We start from the raw sequence: 23,074 nt of genomic DNA, 5'->3' as shown, positions 1-23,074 counted from the left end.
AATTCAGAATTTAAAGGAACCTTCCCAAAGGAATATCAGGAAGCTTATGTACCCCAGGCATTGCTTACTTTGGTCAGTATGATTCAATTTGGACCCAACATTCAGGATCGTTCATATTCTCAGTCGACATTAACAATAGCACATCTTATGATGTATAGTTGTACAAAGAAACTATCCAACCGTCACATGAAAGATCATGAACCTCCAGTTTGTGCTTATTTGGGAATCATGATCCATGTAATACTAGCAAACGTGATCTAGTAGATACTTTCCTCAATCTTGGACTGTCTGTCTCCTACGACCGAGTGTTAGAAATTTCTACTTCCATGGCCAAGGATGCTTGTCGTCGTTATGTCAAAGAAGGTATTGTTTGCCCTACCAATCCACTACAAAATGTATTTACTTCATCTGCTGTAGAAAACATTGATCACATAGCAGTATCTCGTTAAAAGATTCATTCCATGGTACAGGTATATCTTTACTCCAACATATTTCAGAGGATATTCAAGGCATTCTTCAAACAATTGACCAATCTGAACCTATGTTGAAATGTCAGTCAAAGAGAGTGTCTCTTTTACCAGAGAGTTATTCAAATCTTCCACCAGCTGTACTAATATTCATCGAACCAGATATTCCATGGATTGTGCCTTGCTCTAGGACCATTGAAATTGAAAGTCTTTCCACTGTTCCATTCATTTACCGGTTGTGACATAGTCTCAGGTTTTTCTGGGAAAGGTACGAAATCAGCTTGGGATACATGGTTCGTATATGAGGAGTTGTCAGAAGCATTTCTGCAGGTAATTGAAAATCCAAATGAAGTGGAAATTTTAAAAGTGTTAGAAGTAATAGAACGATATAGTGTGCTTTTGTATGATCGGTCTAGTACAGCTAATATGGTGAATGAGTTTAGAAAACAGTTATTCACGCAGAAGACAAGAACAATTGACAATATTCCTCCATCACGAGATGCACTTCTTCATTGAACATACGAAACGTGCAGCTTACCAAGGTAGTGTTATTTGGCGCAATTGTTTAGTTGCAAATTCAAGTATGCCATCACCAGATTTATTTGGTTGGCAAAAACTTGATGGTACTTGGGTACCATTCTGGTCTGTGCTTGCTGAAGCTTCAATGTCATGCCAAGAGTTCATCCACTGTGGATGTAAGAAAGGATGTATATGAGCATGTAAATTCTTGAAAGCAGCATTAAAATGCACAGCATTATGCAACTGCTTACCGGACTGTGAAAGAGAAACTGAACGTGACTGTGCTTTCTTTTGATTTCCCTGCATTTGTTTCATATTTTAATTATAATTTTAATCTGTTGTTATGTTAAATAGTTACTTGTGAGATTTTTTTTTTTATTTCTTATCTCATTTCTAAAAAAAAAATACTCTCTGTACTGATTCAATACTTCATATGTTGGGTTTTTTTCATTTCAGGAAAATTTTGAAATTTTCTAAGGTCATTACCTGAAACTGTGAAAAATAAGAACTCGTCGAAGACGCGATTTTGAACTGTATCGGCCATTTTTATTTCATAGTTAATGTCACCTGTTACATTAAATAATAATATGTTTGTATATACGTGCTTGTATTGAAATAAATTATCCATTATATTTATTTAATCATTTGTATACCATATTTAAAAACAAACGTCAAATTTGTACATGTTAAACGGCGCCATTTTGAATATTGCCGCCATTTTGAAAATATTATCTATGCACCCAGGCATTAATGATACATTGTAGGCCTTTGTCGAAATCAAATGATCAGTTTCGCGGATTTGGTAACTTTCTATCACACAATGATGGTGTATACATACGAATACTGTCAAACTTAGACATTTTGATGCACCATTTTGAATTTGGACGCCATTTTGATGATTTCTGTATTATAAGGTTTAAAAAAAATAATAATTGACATATCTTAATTGTATTTCCATAAGTTTGTGACATCTTCTGAACACATTGAAATTGGAAGACTTCATCAAGTGAATTATGTTATACTAATGTCGGCCATCTTGAATTTGGCGGCCATATTGGATTTTTTTTCGTGGCTCCATATCTGAATTTTGTCTATACCCCTTAATCTTTCACTATGCCAAGTTTCATGCTTTTACCATAAAGTGATCAATTATTCTGATATCCGCTGGACTAATATACAAGTGCGGACACAGATCGGTGTGGATAGTATATTTGGCTATTTTACAGTGTTTTCTGACATTGAGAGTTCTCTGGTTTCTATGTTGAACTGTGGTGCACAGTGACAACCTTACCAAACACTAAAAAAAGCAGTGTTTAATTTAATTTTTAGCTTTAATCTTCAAGACAGTCATTGCGGTGACACTATTTAAAATCAGTGCTTGCTTCGTGTATATACTAGCTTGCTTACATTCAATTCGATGATTTTTTTAATACCTTTTATTTGAATACATTACCATTTTCTGCATGATGTGATTTTAATTTGCGAAATGGTATCTGAGAAACTGCAAGTATTTTATATTTGTAAGGTTATATTTATGTTCCTTTGAGGTGTTAATTTCTTACTTTGGTTTGTCCACATAAAACTGTTTTCAGGATCTTAGCCGTATCATCAGTAAAATATTTTGTCTGTATGGGAGATTGCATAACTCCTACAAACTGATAAAAATTCTTTTAGATATGAACAGGACTGACGGTCAAAAGGATTAAGAAATATAATTACAAAGAGTTATAAAACTATGTTTCAATGTCATCTACACTAGGCCGGCATGATCCGCATATACAAATCTGATAGCAAAGTTACTAACCTACTACGGTCTCATAGGGGGTCAACACGTGACGTCTTTAAACCAATCACAACGTGATAGTTTATCCGCGGTGCGATAACTCCTTCTTGATGTCTTTCTGTTATTTTTGTAATTGGGTTGCTGTCTTATTCTTACATTTTAGTTAACGTAGCTCTTACTTTTCCGAATGTACTGTCAAATGACTGTTTTGTTTTTCTCTGATGAATCTGATTACATCCAGTTTTGCTTTGTTTTAAAGATAGCGGATTAATTTGATTACTTTCTGTTCAACGTCCAGTGGCAAATATGACATGTTTTTTTAAAGTCAATGTGTCAGAAAATCACCTCGTACAAATATTGCACATATCTGGTTAACTTAAAACTTCCTTTTTTGTTGTATTTTCTGAGTGAAGAAAGAATTAATTTCACAGTAACGCAGACACGTATTTGCTTCAAATGTGTTTCCTGTGATTAAACTACTGATGCGCAGCATCGTTGCTTTCTATGTTAAATCATGCAATTTTAAACATTAATAACTATTTTGTCTCAAATTCAAATACATAAGTAGTAATTTCATAGAAAACTATACCTTATTCGGATTATATTGCGCTGTAAAATTCACTATAACTTTAGTTGCACCGTGACATTAGACCGAACAGGTTCCCGAAAGTTGTGTAGGACACAACATGTACTTCTGATGAGAGCAACAGGGCAAATATGCCTCAATCATAATTTCATATATTTTTAATTATTATTCATGACAAACTTTCTTCAAGGGTTCTAAAGTGAGACCAAGAGTTGGAGCTTTCATTTGATACCTAAATTACCTATTTGTTCAAAGTTACAGCTATGCGTAGAAAGTATTTTCTTTAGAATATTAACTACTTTCTTGATTAATCTTTATGACTTTATGAATAGTGGTTCCGTACCTTCTTGGTGTCAAGCAAACAATAAAACAATTAACAGACAGACAATTAATTTTTGAAAATTGTCGAATCATCGGAGACAACTCTCCACCGGAGAACTCTGACATAGAAACTTAAAAAACATACATCAACTTACGGCTTTTAGCAATGAACGAAACCCATATTGCATAGAAAGCCAAAAAAAAACCCAGCAGGAATGATAAATGTTAAAAGTAAAAACACAAAAATACTGAACTCCGAGGAAAATTCAAAAAGGAAAATCAAAAATCAAAAGGCAAAATCAAAAGTCCAAACACATCAAACGAATGGATAACAACTGTCATATTCCTGACTTGGTACAGGCATTTTCTAATGTAGAAAATGGTGGATTGAACCTGGTTTTATAGCTAGCTAAACCTCTCACTTGTATGACAGTCGCATCAAATTCCATTACATTGTCAACGATGTATGAACAAAACAAACATACTCAAAGAGTAAAAATGTCAAAAATAGGGGTACAGCAGTCAATATTGTGTTATCATCTTAATATCACTATAAAAACAACAAATGTAACGAAGAATCACAATTCAAACGAAGAAACTAATTGTTTTGATTTATGTACAAAATAATGAACGAAATTTAGTGTTTATCAGGGTCTTTCCCTGAAAACAACCACTTTTGCAAACTTTGAAAATAATTACGTATAACAGTACACTAGCGGATTTAAGGAGGTATTAAGAAGGGAGGGGTCCAGCTTGAAAATATTTTTTTGTGTAAGCAGAAAGCATACAAACACTTGATGTTAAAGATGCGTTAAGTATCAGTTATTTCTTGTTTTAACTATACTAAATTGAATACCCAGTGTGCATTTGATAAAGTGACTTACGTACAATCCGATTAATACACACATGCCATAACTAAATTGACCTGGGAGGAAATAAATAACTAGAGAATCAAAGAATTTATCTAAGACAATCAAAGGCTGTTATCTCTATATCGTATTACTTTTTAGGTTTTATAATCAAACCATCGGTTTTTTTTAACTGAAGAATTTAGATTTGATTTAAAGAACAATACTTTTTCACCTATAATATCCATAAGATTTTTTTTTTTAATTCTACAACTACAAAGACTGCTGCTGAATCTAATTTAAGGATCTTGCAAACTTTATTTCCACAACAGTGCATAATGCTCAATTGTTTAGCAGTCTAAATGAAAACTGGAATCCACCTAGTTCCTTTCTTTTTCATACGAGAAAAATGCGGGTTTAAAAGATGCTTCAAATACGCGTGGCTGCACTATTTCACATGGATTGTCTATTCAACTTCACAGGGCGGAAATTATTGCAAATTTTACATTTTGTTCACTACTGACCAGTCCAGTCGGACAGTTTGTGAGAGAAACCATTTCAGCATTTGGTAAAAGTAAATGGTGAATGTAAATCTCACGAAAAAAGTAAAAGCGACTTTGACACAGAAAATGTAATATCGGAAAATTAGAGAAGGAAACTTCAAGTTGGAAGCAAGAGTGATAGAAATTTTTTTTTTAACAAAAGCTCGACAAGAGGCACTAGGTGTCAAAACCATAGCCACCAATTTGACTCAAATTCTCATATTTTGATTTATAACATACTAATTTTAACACATATCCAACTTATAATATGTTTTAAATAACCGGCCGAGTAAAAAGTCCATATACTAGAAAAGATACTTTGTGTTTTTCAGTCTTGACACCATCTTATCAAATATCCAGCGAGATGACCGTGGAAAACTACCGACGGTTACCTGCGTCAAAACACGATATAAACATAAACATAAACATAAACATAAATAGACATGGTCCTCGTACAAATTGATTTTCCTATGTCTATCATTTTCTTGTTATAGGTTAAAAATTAAGTTAATTCTCTATTTTACTTGTATAAGAATGATTTTTTGTGTGTGGATTCCGGAACCAGTCAATCAAAATTAATGATCCAGAGGCGGATTTAGGGGGGGGGGGGGTTCAGCCCCCCCTTTGAGAAAAAAATGTGGTTGCTTATATAGGGAATTACTGAAGGGTGACGAAATCGGCCCCCCTCTTAGGCAGCCAGTGGGCCCCCACTTACGGAAATTTCTGGATCCGCCACTGTGATTTACCGGCTCAGTTCACAGGCACTTGTTTCTGTCAATATGGGGTTTACTATCCATACAAGTACAAAAAAAAAGTTTGTTTGTACTTGTATGGATAGTAAACCCCATATTGACAGAAACAAGTGCCTGTGGCTCAGTTTCAACGGTTTCACATTAAATGTTGACATTCTTTTCTTATAAAAACCGAACACGCATAAATCACGTGTTATCAATCTTAAGCTAAGGGCTTAAATTCATATGAATACGAATTCAATGAGGTCGAATTATTCACCTGCAAGTGAATAATTCATCATCGATGTTTCTTAGCTTATTTTGACAAAATTGAACCTATTTGTTTCCGGATTTTTACCCGTTTAGCGTCTGAAATTATTCTGTCCTGACAACATCCGGATGGCTTTGCGGTAACTTGGAATCACGAAAATTAAAAATAACATTTAATTTATGATTTAAAAACATTATGATACTTAATTTCAGAATTAATGAATCTGTTTTTTAACTGTTATCTACAGTATCATCGTGTCTATTGTATGGATAATTTACATCCTGGTAGCTATTTTTACTGAGAATAAAAATCTCGTGCTGTTCCTCATACATGTACATTTTCACTTGGTACCTTCTCACTTTGACTTTTGAATATAATTCAGAAATATAATGAAGTTAGTGTTTAACTGCCAATTACAATACTTTCCCCCACTGTTTCCCATAAATATGATTATCTTATGCTTGAAACCACTTAACCACCTGGGATAACAATACACCGTATCACTATGCCTGGCTGACCCGGTCGCTTGAACTTTGGCGTCACATGACAATAACTTTTCCATTGTTTATCAGATATCAGATATTTTGTTTTATGACCTCAAAATTATACAGGAACCTGTGTGATATCCAGCAATGGCAGACAAATAGCAATAAGGTGTATACATGTAGATAACTATAGGGGCCTCTTTAGGGGGGTCATATCATAGATGTTATGGGGCGGAAATATAAGGGAAGCAAGTTAACTCGTACCAACGGAAACTCGTCCCATGTTAACTCGTACCAAAAAAGTTAACTTGTACCACTGCAAACTCGTACCATCAAAAATATATTAAAAATTACGAATATTTTATGCTATTTTGTTGTAAACTTAAAAAAATTAATGTTGAATTACTTGAATTTTATACTGAGTTTTATAGACAAAAATACGAATGTTTTTCTAAAAAGCTTTATTTTTTAAGCTGATCTTTCAAAGTAGTTATAATCCAGAAGAAAGAAAAAAACATTACTTTAACTGTACCTTAAGTTGAATATCTATATCCAAATTATCCAAATTAAATTAATGAATGCTGTAGTCCATGAATGCTATGTTTACAATTGTTAAAGCCATGTGATTTTTGGCGGGAAAATTCGGGAACAGGAAACGGTTACATTTTATTGTAACTTGTTATTTATCAAAAGTAAGAATTTCATTTTGGAAATCATTTTGATTATTTTGATTAACTGCTAAAAATTAAATTCAATAATAATCGGTAAAAGTTTAAAAAAGTCAAAGGAGACAACAAAGCAAATCTGCCACGGTATTTTCTATCCAATAGACAGGGAACATTAGCTGCAAATTGGTCATTGTACATTCAAATTATATACATTTTACAGACTTGAGAGGTATTGAGTGAAAGTAAATTCCATACATCATTAAACACCATTTAAATGCATTTAAATAAGTTGGTATGAGTAAGCAGTGGTACGAGTTTGCATTGGTACGAGTTTTTGTAAAGTGGTACGAGTTGACGTTGGTACGAGTTTACATTGGTACGGGATAACTATAATTCAAATATAAGCCATGTGACTAGTATGCCTTGTTCATTGTGTTAATAGCTCATGGGCACATATTAAAACAATGTATAACGCATACCAGTCAACTGGCATATATTTCCACCCCAAAACATCTATGATAACTGGCCCTGTGCTCAGGGAGCAGGATTTTCTCAATGTGTTGAAGACCTATTGGTGGCCTTTGACTGTGTTCTTCCCATTCCCATACATGTGATAGTTCTGGCAGGAGTCAAAATCTGCTTTTCAGACCTTTGTCCCTCCTGTTCAAATTTGAAATATTCTGCTTTTTGAAATTGTCAACCTAGAAAAATTTCAGTAGACATTTTTGTTTACAAAATTTATACTGACATAGTTCAATTCTTTATTACTTTAAGCACATTATGCTTATCAGTGCAATAAATACAAAAACATTTCTATAACACAACATGACATAATACATCAGAGAAGCAAATAAATATCAAGTATTGACCAATAACAGTTTGGTCCTATGATTAAGTGCATTAAACAAGAATTTGCACAAATTACGCAAATCTTTTACATTTTCAGTGCTGAGAAGTTGCACTAATTTGAACGACGATGGACGTCTATAATAATAAGGTTAAATAAACTGTCTCCTTAAGTCTCTATAACATTCACATTGTAAAACAAAATGGAATTAATCTTCAGTGATATTCAAAGTACAAAGAGTACACTTTCTATCTAACCTATTTACTTCATGATTATGGCCTACTTCAACAAACAAATTATGAGATGACAATCTAAGGCGAGTTAAATACACTCTAAAATTCATATGTTTAGTTAGATAAGTCTGTAAACATACATTATTGACACTATATTTTTATAAATAACACTTAGATGAAACGTTCAGTTGATCATTTAAAGTCTGTTTTGCTTGATCATATATCCTTGTTTTTACAAATAATAGATAAAGTCTGAGACACTCGAAATTGATATCATTAAACTCCAAGGAAAATGGAAGTCACCATTTCCTGTCATGCCTGATATTGTTTTTTGTGTCAAAAGGCAAGTAGGTAATTAGCGTCAAGTAATCAATGAAGGTGTTTTGGATTAGACTGTATATACAGCAATAAAAGATTATTGGCAATTACCTGGTGATCAACTAGCAAGTTTAAGACACACGCCTGGATAATTAAAGGTGACCTTCTGACAATGGATTAAGTTGTATAAAAAACAACTTTAACTTGATGCTGTTAAATAGAGGTAACAGAAGTATACCACTGTTCGAAACTCATAAATCAATAGAAAATAACAAATCCTGGTTACATATTAAAACATTAAAAATATTGAATGTATTAAACGTCTCTGTTATCACCAAATACCCCAGCAGCAAATTAAAAAAGACCAACTCCAGCTGAAAATTTCCAAATCTCCAGTTGTGACTCGAAAACTTTGTCTCTTGTCTGCATTCCCATTCTCTAATTTATTATTTCCTACAAGATTTATGACCACTTTTCCTTCATTTATCAAATGTGTGACTTTTTCCATTTGCCTTGTGTGTTCATTGTATAGTGTACAGTTGATTTTGTATTCTTCTTTTAGGGTACCTGTAATACCCTGATGAAGGAAGATTGGTTTATCTGTCTTGGTGTACAGTTGATTTTGTATTCTTCTTTTAGGGTACCTGTAATACCCTGATGAAGGAAGATTGGTTTATCTGTCTTGGTGTACAGTTGATTTTGTATTCTTCTTTTAGGGTACCTGTAATACCCTGATGAAGGAAGATTGGTTTATCTGTCTTGGTGTACAGTTGATTTTGTATTCTTCTTTTAGGGTACCTGTAATACCCTGATGAAGGAAGATTGGTTTATCTGTCTTGGTGTACAGTTGATTTTGTTTTCTTCTTTTAGGGTACCTGTAATACCCTGATGAAGGAAGATTGGTTTATCTGTCTTGGTGTACAGTTGATTTTGTTTTCTTCTTTTAGGGTACCTGTAATACACTGATGAAGGAAGATTGGTTTATCTGTCTTGGTGTACAGTTGATTTTGTTTTCTTCTTTTAGGGTACCTGTAATACACTGATGAAGGAAGATTGGTTTATCTGTCTTGGTGTTCAGTTGGCCACACAATGTTGAATGGAACCATACCATACCTAACATACATGTATGTTTGGGAATCTATTGACAACCTTGACATCAACTACTGGAAATGGGTATTATGGGTACTGTACCCAATTGTCATATCCTTCCTGTTGCCATTGGTCATTCTATTGTTTTTCTATGGAATGGCTTTGTTTCTACATGTCCATAACTATCGACATCGTCTGCGGGAAGCTTATAGTCAAGACTTTTGGGATGGAGCAAGAAAGACGGTGTCAGCCTTTTGGGATGGTCAGGCAAGAATTTGGCATGGTATGTATATTTTATATGTTTTTAATGGGCATGCATGTAAGGAGCCTGTTCAGCGGTGGTTGTTTGTAGGTGTGGCTCATACATATAAGTGGTGCTCATTTCATATATATATAGATTTAATAGACTGTAGGTTTTGCTTTGACCTATAATGCCATTAATATGGTTTTACTTACACCTTGTGATTTGGATGGAGAGTTGTCTCATTGGCACTCATACCATATCTTCTTATTTCTATGACATGTCCATTTAGATATTTTTGATTTTGATATCTTATCAGCTAAATTGTTTTGCAATATATTTCATATGGATATAAACATTACTGATTGAATGGGGCATATTAATTTTTACCATCAGAGTTGACAGGTCTTACATGTCTTATAGATTACTAAAACTTATAAAAAGAACAACTCTAAAACAATAAATAAAGAGTGGACTTACATCAGACATGATGTTAGATTACAGGCTTAAGATACATAGATATGGAAGAGTTAAAGTGGGTTTTCTGTAATTTGAAAATTCATATATTTTTATACGACCGCAAATTTTGAAAAAATTTTCGTCGTATATTGCTATCACGTTGGCGTCGTCGTCGTCGTCGTCTGTCGTCTGTCGTCGTCGTCGTCGTCGTCGTCCGAATACTTTTAGTTTTCGCACTCTAACTTAAGTAAAAGTGAATAGAAATCTATGTAATTTTAACACAAGGTTTATGACCATAAAAAGAAGGCTGGTATTGGTTTTGGGAGTTTTGGTCCCAACATTTTAGGAATTAGGGGCCAAAAAGGGCCCAAATAAGCATTTTCTTGGTTTTCGCACTATAACTTTAGTTTAAGTTAATAGAAATCTATGAAATTTTGACACAAGGTTTATGACCACAAAAGGAAGGTTGGTATTGATTTTGGGAGTTTCGGTCCCAACAGTTTAGGAATTAGGGGCCAAAAAGGGACCAAAATAAGCATTTTTCTTGGTTTTCGCACCATAGCGTTAGTATAAGTAAATAGAAATCTATGAAATTTAAACACAAGGTTTATGACTATAAAAGGAAGGTTGGTATTGATTTTGGGAGTTTTGGTCCCAACAGTTAAGGAAAAAGGGGCCCAAAGGGTCCAAAATTAAACTTTGTTTGATTTCATCAAAATTGAATAATTGGGGTTATTTAATATGCCAATCTAACTGTGTATGTAGATTCTTAATTTTTGGTCCAGTTTTTAAATTGGTCTACATTAAGGTCCAAAGGGTCCAAAATTAAACTTAGTTTGATTTTAACAAAAATTGAAATCTTGGGGTTCTTTGATATGCTGAATCTAAAAATGTACTTAGATTTTTGATTATTGGCCCAGTTTTCAAGTTGGCCCAAATCGAGGTCCAAAATTAAACATTGTTTGATTTCATCAAAAATTGAATAATTGGGGTTCTTTGATATGCCAAATCTAACTGTGTATGTAGATTCTTAATTTTTGGTCCAGTTTTAAAATTGGTCTAAATTAAAGTGCAAAGGGTCCAAAATTAAACTAAGTTTGATTTTAACAAAAATTAAATTCTTGGGCCTCTTTGATATGCTGAATCTAAACATGTACTTAGATTTTTGATTATGGGCTCAGTTTTCAAGTTGGTCCAAATCAGGATCTAAAATTATTATATTAAGTATTGTGCAATAGCAAGTCTTTTCAATTGCACAGTATTGTGCAATGGCAAGAAATATCTAATTTCACAATATTGTGAAATAGCAAATTTTTTTTTAATTAAGAGTTATCTTTCTTTGTCCAGTATAGTAAGCAAGAAATATCTGCAAGATTTTTTTTTAATTGGAGTTATCTTTCTTTGTCCAGAATCAACTTAAATCTTTGTTATATACAATATACAATGTATATTCACTTTTTACTACCAACTGATAAATTTAAATAATCTTTACCATTCAGTGATAACAAGCAGTTTTTTTACATCTTAATATTTTATGATGTATTTAAATGAGTAGTAATTGTTGCAAACTCCATTAGAATATATTAATTGAAATTAGTTTTGGAATATAAAGGGAATGGGGGATGTGATTAAAAAATTGGGTTCAATTTTTATCATTTGAAATTTCATAAATAAAAAGAAAATTTCTTCAAACATTTTTTTGAGAGGATTAATATTCAACAGCATAGTGAATTGCTCTAAGAGAAAACAAAAATTTTAAGTTCATTTGAATACATTCATTCTGTGTCAGAAACCTATGCTGTGTCAACTATTTAATCACAATCCAAATTTAGAACGGAATCCAGCTTGAATGTTGTGTCCATACTTGCCCCAACCGTTCAGGGTTCAACCTCTGCGGTCGTATAAAGCTACGCCCTGCGGAGCATCTGGTTTATAATTTAGAATATAACATACAATTTTCTTTTGTTGAATATAGGTTATGAAATTGAAGGCCTGGACAAGATTCCAAAAGAAGGACCAGCACTCTTAATATATTACCATGGTACCATACCAATAGATTTCTACTACATTATAGCTAGGTGTATGTTGGAAAAAAATAGACATATACGAGCTGTTGGGGATAACTTCTTATTTCACATTCCAGGTATGAGTCAAATGTGTTTGTATAATGTTTTTGATTATATATTATGAAATGCATTAGTACAAATATAAATTGATTGTTTAGGAACTACTGTCCAGTGGAAAATATAAGGAGGAGAAAATGTTGATATGACATAATTTTGCCAACATATACAATGTACAACAAACAGAAAGCTTTTCCATAAACATGATATATTGCACACTCTACTGTAGTTTACTTGTATTCATTCTGCAGCACATATGTTTATATCTTAGCCAAACTCATAACTTTTTAGCATCCACATAACACTTTAGAGCCTTCTATAGTTCATACATTGTACACACATAAATATTGGATATACAGTGGGTTTCCCCTGGCGATCACCATTTTGGCATTTATACATGTATATAGTGCCTAAAAAATCAACCTAACAATGTTAGAGTAGATCTAATTCATAACTTATTATTCATAACTTATTTATAACTTTTAACACAACACTGCCTAGCATTGTGCAGACACCTTATCATCTCCTCTTACATGTATATACTTTGAATATAAGGTGGAAAATGCACTAAATTTTTATGTGCAAATAATATGTATCTTAATTTGTTGAAACCTACTACATTGTATCATATTTTTAAATGCTAAAAGAAGAGATTTCGTATTGTATAGATTTTCAGGATGACATAATGTTGTATCTTTTGTTGAATTTGGTTTAGGTTGGAGACTGTTGATGGAAGTAATGAGAGTTACACCAGGGACTATACAGAGTTGTGTTAATGTTCTGAAGGGAGGACATCTTTTAGGAATTGCTCCAGGTATGTAACAAGGGTGTTTATAGATCTTAATACTGTACAAGCCTTTGTAAATGTTCTGAAAGTTGAGCACATTTTAGGTAGTGGTCTGGGATAGAACTTACTTTTAACTCTTTCATGGTTTATTGATCAATGTTAAGTTTTTATGGACAAGTCAGTTTCTCCGATCCTGTAAGGGATAGGTAAACTATACAGCAGGGTGAGATCCAGACATTTTAAAAAGGGTTTTTGGGCTTTTTTGTTTAAGAGTTAAGTGGGGGTTCAAACTATATGTTCCCATTCAAATGCATTGATCGTCCAAAAAAAGGGGGGTTCAAACCCCCCCCTCCAAAAAAACCCCAAAAACCCTGGATCCGCCACTGTATTGGTATTTGGTGTATGACAGGAATGCTCTAAGTGCACATGTTCATTTTGCAGGGTTCATCTGACCTAGACAGCTAGACCTCAGCTGCATGGTTCAAAGGTCAAAATTAAGTTTTCAGGGTCAATTTCTCAGATACTGTAAGCAATAGGTCAACTATACATTGTGTTTGGAAAGATTGTTCAGTCCATTATTAACAATTAAAATCAAAAACAATGTGAGCCATTCCAATATTTTCCAAATGACCATTTTGTTCATGTATACCATTTCATGTATCAATATTTTATCCAATTCTTTAAAGATGATGTGTATCACTAATACGATGGGAGTTCACAACAGAATCTTGTTGTTTATTGAGAAAGTTCATGTCAAAACTATAGTAAAAGGTATATGATACTTACATTTCATTATGTGGATGACAGATTGTTATTATATGTGTGTAGCGATGTAGTTTAAATTATTTATTATGATAATAGGTGTAAATGAACTTGGCTAGCTAAAACCTCTTTAAAGCCAAATTAAAGGAACTTGAATATTAGAATGGTAATTATTCTGTTTTGTTTCTATTTTTCAGGTGGTGTAAGAGAAGCCTTATTCGGAGATGAATATTATCCAGTAATGTGGGGTAATCGTAATGGATTTGCTAAAGTAGCTATCCAAGCTAATGTGGTAAGATTGAATCAGTCTCTGTATTATTGAATGGCAATTAGCATTATAATTGTAATTTTCAGGTACATCACATATTTTTGGGGAAAGATGGTCTTTTGAACATACTAGGTTTACACAGCAGTGCTTTAATATGTTGCAAATCATTTGTGTTTCAGAACTCGAAATTCCTTTTATTGCCACTCCAGTGCTAAATTACTAAGAAATTGATAAAAGTACATAGATTTTGCTGTTTTATTAATTAGTTTTGTTATATTCACACAAGGAATTAATTAAAACCTGGAAAATTGATAAAAAAATTGTGTAATGAAAACAAACCAATTATGGAGGTTTAGACATGCATGCTTGACTGCGGGGGTTAGTTAGATCACACCTAAATATCAGTGAAAGAAACTGGAACCATGTCAATTTTCAAGAATTCAAAATTATTCCACATTCAAATAATTAGTGTTTTATAAAGTTTTGTAAACTTTTGAAAAGCTTCATTTTCTATCTAACACGTCCAACCTGGTATAAGGGAGCTTTGGTTGTTTACTTGTAGGGGGCTCTTTTGAATGTATCTATGAAATATGTTTTTTTCTGTAATGAGAATCACATCTAAAATTTACTTAATTTTATCCAAAATTAAAACATCAAGTGGAACAATCATACCGCAATGTCTTCTTTTCCCCAAGGAAAGCTACAAAGTTTGTAGATAGATGCAGAGCTCCAGATAAGAATTCACAAATTGGGGTTTTTACCCACCATTTTCTTATTTAATTGGGTGATACAGATTTTTAATTGCATTATCAATTTCAATTCACCCCTCAAGTTAATATCAGATTGGGTTTTTCACCACCAAGCTCCTTAATGTATTGGGTTTTTTCATCAACACACTATTGAATATTTAGGCATAATCACACCGGATGTTTTTCCATTTTAAATATGTTTCTTTCTTTGAATAATATGTGCTATAGCTGTTTTATTTTCTTCATTCACTGACGAGCAATTGTAGGTTTAATTTGTGTCCCGTTTCAAACCTTCTGCCAGTTGCATTTTCTCACAACTTGTGTAAACTGTAAATAACGGACATATGTATTCCAAGGCACTCGTCTCAGATCTTTTTTTCTCTTATATACCTTTATATGAAAATTCTGAGAGGAATGTCTGTGTGTGTATTCACTCATTAACCGTAAAACGAAAAAAAAAATAGTATATAAACTCTAATTATACTTGAATGTTTTTGTTTTATTCAATTTACATAAGCCGGGTTAAGTTATCCCTTATTAGAACTTTTGGTTTCCAATTACATATCATTTCATATTTGATATCATTTGGCCTTTCACATTTTCTAACAGCAACTGATTTAGTTTTAGACGAAGTCCCGTGTTTATTAGCAATGCTCTTGTTAAGGTACGCAAACACTGGCTGAGTGTTCATGGTGTTGTTATCATCATATCTTTCCCTCACTGTTATTCAAAAGAAGCTGAAAACATGTTTCTAATCAATATATTTATCCGACATTCACTTTCGTTTTAATTTAATGTATGTTATGATAAATCTCGAGCAATTCGAAAAAAATATGACAACATGACACATGCTAATTGGATAAACACAGAGAAGATGGAAATGATTTCAACAACACATGTACCTTTTGAGCAAGGGAAAATTCCAACAGGGACCCATTTCAGCTACTTGATGCAGGGAACTATTTTTAGAAAGAAAGGACATTTCCAATTATAAATATAATAAAAATAGATTTACGCAACAAGTGAAAACAGATAAGGGTAAATAACGCAAACGGTAGCCAACAAAAGGGTTGAGAACTCATGGTTTTGGAATATAATTGGGTTTTCCTTTGAATTAATTGGGTTATAGAACCATGCAATGGACAATTGCATTGGGTTTTCTATTATTTGTACTGCGTGATCACGCAATTATGCAGCTTATCTGGAGCTCTGTAGATGTCTTTATCATGGAAGCATTGTTCAGTGATGTATTGGATATGAACATCCAATATGTTGTTTGAGGTTGTGATTTATATCTAACAGATTCTACATTCTTACACTAAGGCATATACAGAAGTTGTTTTTTAAATTGTGAATGACGTTAGAAGTGAATTTCATTATCATATGACCAATTTTAGATACAAATTCTAATTCTACATAGTTGGAAAACCTTAGAAATATAACACATGTCATCTAAAATAAGTCTGGTTATGTATTGTCTGATACTCACAGAAGAATGAAAACATTTCTGATCATATGAATTATTGCAATCAGATTATGTTGTTATTATATCAATGTACTACATTTTCAGCCAATATATCCAGTATTTACTCAGAATTTACGTGAGTCTTTCAGAACGCCAAGAATTGGAAGAAGTAAGTATATCTGTTTAAGACATACAGCTTATTTTATTTATTTCCTGGATGGTGGTCTGTTTTATTTTTTTAACAAAGGGTCCAGAAAGGGTTAAACTGCCACAGAATTAGAGAAAAAAACATTTTCATAACTCATTTTTAATTAAATTTCAATGTTATGATACTAATATTAAGATAAATTATTTTTCTCATGAATCCTATTGTTTATTTCCAGGTTGGCTGAGAAGATTATATGAGAAAACTAGATTACCAATAGTCCCTATTTATGGAATATTTCCTGTAAAAATGAAGTAAGCACACCTTCAATTTGTGAAATATTCACTTACACCAACACTGATTGATATTCAAAATAAAAACAAAAGATATTTGATGTATCAGAAACTAGTCCAACTCTGCAATATTTTCCCATATGAGGAACCTTGTCAGTATTTTTCTAACTTCATATTTGATTTTTTATGTCTCAAGAATTTTGTGTTGATTGCAGATGTGTGATAGACTCTGGAGGGCTAAAAGCTTGCCTTAAATATTACAGATTACTTACCAGTTATTTTTTTTATTGATTAACATTTTTAAACCAAAAAAAAAAGGAAACAATCAAATCGTGTAATTAAAGCTTTCACACTAATTTGTCATTGAATTTTATAACAATCAATGAGTTAATGGTTAAAACATTAAGATAAAAGATTAATGATTTCCCTCAGTTATGATAAATTATGTTCAGAATTTTGTTAATTTCTTGTTGTTTGTTTGTTATTGTAGAACATTTATTGGAGATCCTATCTATCCAAAAGAAAACATGAATCCTGATGAGTTAGCAAAACAGGTAGATACTACACAAAAGTCTACTCTATCCTCATTTAATCTTCTCTTTTTCAACATTTTGTCCACTATACCTGGACAAAGATGTAGTTCAAAGCTTTTAATTGTGTGTATTTTTAGATGATTAATTTATAGAAGTGAAATGCAGAAACTACTTTATTTTGCAATAGTTGAAGAACCTTTATAAAAAGTGTATTTTTTAAACCATTATCTACAACTTTTGGATGCTTCACATGACTTATATTCTGAAGTCTCCCTCTGTACATTCATTTTGTCCTATCTAGGAACATTTATCACTAAAAAATATACACAGATATTTAAGTTACAAAATGAATAGAATGGTTCATGAATTCAATCTTTTTAAACACTAAATAGGTGTCACTGTTAAAGGAATATGTAAGGTGGAATTATCTTCCCTTATCCATATTGTAGTTATTAAACCAACTTCAATTATAGGCAAATGAGGATATATGAAGTTGCCTTCCAATACTTAAACCAATGCCATGTTTAATTTTAATTTCCAATGGTAAATGGCTTCAATCTTTACCCTTAAGTGCTTTTAGAACTTTGATTTCAGTAGTTAAGAGTAATTGACAAGTGCATTTGGTATATAGAATTACTGCAAGGTAAACATAAAGTAAGGAAGATTAATCTGACCTTAATCATGAGATCAGTGATCAACACATGAGTGTAAGTGTTTTTGGTTATAAGTCAACAATATGTGGTGTATGGAATGATTGTAAGGTATATATGCACATCAGCCAGGTTTAATATGACCATGGCTTCATTTGTTATGTTTTATTTGTGAATATTTAGTTTTTCATGATAAGGTCTGTATTTGCTTGCTTACAGAAATGATAGTTAGAAGTAACTTTCTGTCTGGTAATATTCATTAGACTATGACCCCATTTCTTGGATCAGTGATCATCGATTGAATACTACAAGAAATAGGTCAACTATTATATTTTGTAAGATATATATGCTATCTCCACCTTGATCTTTTAGACTTTTTAATTTAGCTATATTTTTATAAAAGTTTCATACTAATTTCTGTGTGCAAAGCAGTAAGAACAATATGAAGTCTTTTCAATAGTTCCTGGATGCAAATGGATTCAGTAAATAGACCTTTCTGTTGCCTGAACAATATTTACTGTTCAGTTTCATTCCACCTACTAAAGTTTTATTTGCTATTTTTCTGGTCACTAACATTGACATTTTATATTACAGGTTAAGGAGTCTGTCCAGCAGCTGATACATACTCATCAAAGAATACCAGGGAATATACTTAAAGCTCTGGTTGATAGGTTAGGCTTTGAATTTTCCAAACCGAAACAAAGTTAAAGGAACAACTGTTTTTTTGTTTTATACTCAGGGTTTACATGATCTTTGTTCAACTGTAGCATTTGTAGATACATGGTGCTGTATTTGATGATCTTTTATTTAATGTGGTTTGATGCTTTAAAAGACAAACAAGTAAAATATTAATAATTATGTATGTGTTGAAAGCACTGAAAACATGTTTTCTCATCAGGTATTACAATTATTTATTGAAAAATTACAATGAAATTAAATAGAGATATATTATTAAACAAAGAACCAAATTGATCAAACAAGTTTTTTATCCTTTTATTTTTTTTAAAGATTTTGTAATTCGAATATTTTTCACTTATAAAATATGTAGTAAACTCAAATACTGTTAATACTGATTTCACTGTCACTTAGCAAACAAACTAAATGAAATCCACAGTTCCTTGTTCACTGTTAAATAAATACAATGTATTAAGATATTACTCAGGCTTCATAATTATGGTAGAAGAAGCAATAACTTCGGTTGATTGAAAAAAATCATGTAAATAAATATGACCATTTTAAGAAAGGAGTTAATATGAGGGGTTAGACTTTTCAAATACAAAAAAAATGAAGTAAAAACAAGGAAAAAATTAAGTGGCATGATTTCAAGGTTACATTAAATCAGAGGTGTAAGGGTTTGTATAAACAAGAAATAATGGATTAATGCAAAGCTAAGATCTTATGTGTAGATGCTACACAGAACACACAAGTTATTTATTTAGAGGTGGATATAATACACAGTGAGAAGAAATAATCATGATTTGATTAGTGTATGTGTAGATGCTACACAGAACACACAAGTTATTTATTTAGAGGTGGATATAATACACAGTGAGAAGTAATAATCATGATTTGATTAGTGTATGTGTAGATGCTACACAGAACACACAAGTTATTTATTTAGAGGTGGATATAATACACAGTGAGAAGTAATAATCATGATTTGATTAGTGTATGTGTAGATGCTACACAGAACACACAAGTTATTTATTTAGAGGTGGATATAATACACAGTGAGAAGTAATAATCATGATTTGATTAGTGTATGTGTAGATGCTACACAGAACACACAAGTTATTTATTTAGAGGTGGATATAATACACAGTGAGAAGTAATAATCATGATTTGATTAGTGTTTTGATGAATTCTTTACAGTTTGTTAGAGAGAAATGAGATCATGTTTATTCCTATAATTAGACAATCTTGACCATGTTAAGTTTGTTTTTTTAAATTTGATTGTACAAGAGATTATGTGATTTACAGCAAACAAGGTTTTCAAATATGATGATATGAACCTGTTTGATGTGATGCTAATCATTTTGTGTAATAAATAGACAGGATTTTTGAAAATCACTTGTGACAAACAGACATTTATTTACATTGGGCCCTAGAAGTGATAAATTTGATGTAAAAAAACTAGTCTTTCGTACTACTGATGTAAGTCTTTCATTCAAATTTATAAATTTTTGTTACCTAAAATTAGTGCTTATTTATATATTTATTTGTTCACACTATTGTAAATGTGTTTTTTTTTCTAATCTTTAAGAAATGCTGTTGATAGTTTATTATGGGAACAATCTGGTTGTTTTTATTTACCAGTATTGATATTTATTATGACATTAGTTATTTTGTGTAATTTTGTGTAATTTTGATATTTTGCTTATTTGCTTTAAATCATGGCATATGAATATATTTTACTTTTTGTTTTTATTAAGTCTACTATGATACATGTACATAATTATCTACATGCATAAGTTTCATATGAGATTAAGTTTAGAATGCAATTTATATGTATCTTGTGGAGCAGGATCTGCCTACCTTATTGTAGCACCAGAGATCTTCCCTGGTCTTTGGTCAGTTCAAATTGCTTAGTCTTAATTTGTCTATGTTATGTAATGTGGACTTTTTTTGTCTATTCCTTGTTGGGTTTTTTAAGCACCTGGCCTAGATTAGACAGTGAGCTTTAATCATCACTTATCATCTTTGTTGTCTGTTAACAATTACCAAAAAATACTCTTCTGAAACTACAAGCCCAAAGTATAAAAGCATACTTATAATCAATCAAGGGGTTTAGTTTGAAAAATATGTATGATTGATCCCACAATCCAACCAACATAGCCTTCAAGGCTAAAAAAAGAACATAAGTGAAAAATGCAAGTATTGCATTTTGTTTTGAAAACCATTATAGAAAAGAAAAAAATCTGATCAAATGCCTCTTTTTGAGGGCTCAATCTACAATTTGACAAAAAACGTAATTGTCAGTCCATTCCTAATAAGATTTATTGCCTGTGAATGATAATTTTTACCAACTTTAAAAAATAAATGATTAGACTGTCTGATTTTTAACCTTTTCAGAGCTTAAGGTGGTACCTAACACTACAGGAAGATAACTCTGTAAAGTCTGCTAAACGTTTTAATAACGTTGTGTTGTAAAGGTAATATTAAGCTTCTCAGTGATCAAAATTGGTGTTTGTCAAACTGCAATATAACCAGTGTAATTTTTCTGAGAAAATGGTTGGTTCAAAATTTTTGAAATTTTTATATTTTTGTTAAAGGGTCAAAGTAAATACTTTGTCAAAATTTTATGAAAATGAAAGAGCCAAATTAATTTTAGTGTAAGTGTTGGGTACCACCTTAAATAATATTAGAGTGAACCTTTTATTTGTTCATTATAAAAAAATGAGATTTAAGTCATACATTATATTTTAGTCTACAATAAGTTGGCTATTGTTGAATATGCACATAATATCCAATGAGGTATTTAGGCTCTTAGTGCCTTTGTTTTCTATGATAAAGTCAATCTTTCTCCACTTTGATTGTCGTTTTTGTGTCTTCTGTCTCTTTTATCATGACAGTTTCAATAAACTATTGAATCAACTGAAATGAAATTGAAATAAGTATGGATGGTCAAAATGGGTGGTAGGAACAGGAGTGTATGGAGGGACAAGGAGAAAGTGCAACAAAAACAGAGATCTATTTTATAAAGGTATTCTAGTAACACCACTTGCACTAATTGAGATGCTTATTTTTACCCTTGTTCAGGTCTTACAGTTGTTGTAGTTATTTTTTTATAATTAGCAATTGATTTATTATTATTGTTAATGATTTAATCAGATACAAATGTTATATACTATGAAAGTCTTGATACGCTTAAAATTACAGTTGTTGAATAAAGAAAATATTTGTAATCGCTTCTGATGACTTTAATTATGAAGACTTTTTTAGGCTTTGCCACCACTTGGCACCAGACGGCAAAAAAACATTATAAAATAATTTGAACTATCTTTTATATACAATTTCGGTAAGACTGAAACAAACATGTCTTGCTAGCATTTTGAAGCATTTTTTCAAAGTGCAATAACAACAAAAAGATATTTAAAAAGATAATTTTTTCCAAGGTATAAGCCAAGCTTTCTAATGTAGATGTTCTGAAAAGTTAAGCAATTTATAGAAACTTTGCTAATGAGAACACATTGTTATGATAAGATGGAACAGTATGTTCAAAAAGCTATTTTATAGAAACTTTGCTATTGAGAAAACATTGTTATAATAAAATGGAATAGTATGTTCAAATTCATATTATATATTTTAAGTGACTCTTGATCTCATGAACAAGTCAAGGTTATTTCACATTTTCAGTTTTGTTTTGAATAAATATTTTGAAAATGCATGTTTATATTCAATTTATGACCAAAATAACAAATACAATAACCCTCAAGGTTTATTGAAAAACTCAATTATAGTTGGGAGTAGTAAGGGAAAATCATCAAAGTACATTTACGTTGGAAACGAACAGATTGGAATGAAACAAGTTTTTCAGCCAAACATCACAACTTGTATATTAATCTTCCTGTTAAATTGAGCTATCTATCTTCTAGTAAATCCATTTGTTTTTGTATCAGTTATTCCCAAACCACTCAAAACAAGGATCCCCTGCAGCATTGGTTTTAAACTGATCATGTTAACTGCAGGAGTAGCTTTTTCTTAAGTGTAGACTGCTTGTGTGTCCAGATATAATATGGCATACTTCCCGGAGGACATATTATACATCCTGCATACATAATTTATATTGGCAGTAGTAAGGGGAAATGTTTCATTAAAGTGGTAAAGAATGCACATTCCCTTTTTAGGACACAAAATATCTATTGATATTTTAACCACACTCATTTTAACA

At 31.8% G+C, this 23,074-nt stretch overlaps 1 protein-coding gene across 1 annotated transcript; it reads left to right on the top strand.

Annotated features, from left to right (window-relative positions):
* Positions 1–6,170: 6,170 nt before the first annotated feature.
* On the top strand, positions 6,171–22,590 carry LOC134683694 (DGAT1/2-independent enzyme synthesizing storage lipids-like). Its single transcript, XM_063543009.1, has 9 exons — positions 6,171–6,207; positions 9,644–9,991; positions 12,384–12,551; positions 13,247–13,345; positions 14,278–14,372; positions 16,668–16,731; positions 16,946–17,021; positions 17,491–17,554; positions 18,778–22,590. The coding sequence occupies exons 2-9, from the start codon at positions 9,709–9,711 to the stop codon at positions 18,889–18,891; spliced, it is 963 nt and encodes a 320-aa protein (XP_063399079.1). The 5' UTR covers positions 6,171–6,207; positions 9,644–9,708; the 3' UTR covers positions 18,892–22,590.
* Positions 22,591–23,074: the final 484 nt, after the last annotated feature.

This window comes from Mytilus trossulus, chromosome 1, assembly GCF_036588685.1.
Source record: "Mytilus trossulus isolate FHL-02 chromosome 1, PNRI_Mtr1.1.1.hap1, whole genome shotgun sequence".
Lineage (NCBI taxonomy): Eukaryota > Metazoa > Mollusca > Bivalvia > Mytilida > Mytilidae > Mytilus > Mytilus trossulus.
Note: the sequence above shows the minus strand (reverse complement) of the source record. Positions and strands in the feature narration are given on the sequence as shown.

Coding starts and splice junctions, on each gene's coding strand:
- LOC134683694 (XM_063543009.1), top strand. CDS start 9,709: ATGTTGAATGGAACCATACCATACCTAACATACATGTATGTTTGGGAA. Junction 16,732..16,945: donor AACGCCAAGAATTGGAAGAA/GTAAGTATATCT, acceptor GTTTATTTCCAG/GTTGGCTGAGAAGATTATAT. Junction 17,022..17,490: donor ATATTTCCTGTAAAAATGAA/GTAAGCACACCT, acceptor TTGTTATTGTAG/AACATTTATTGGAGATCCTA.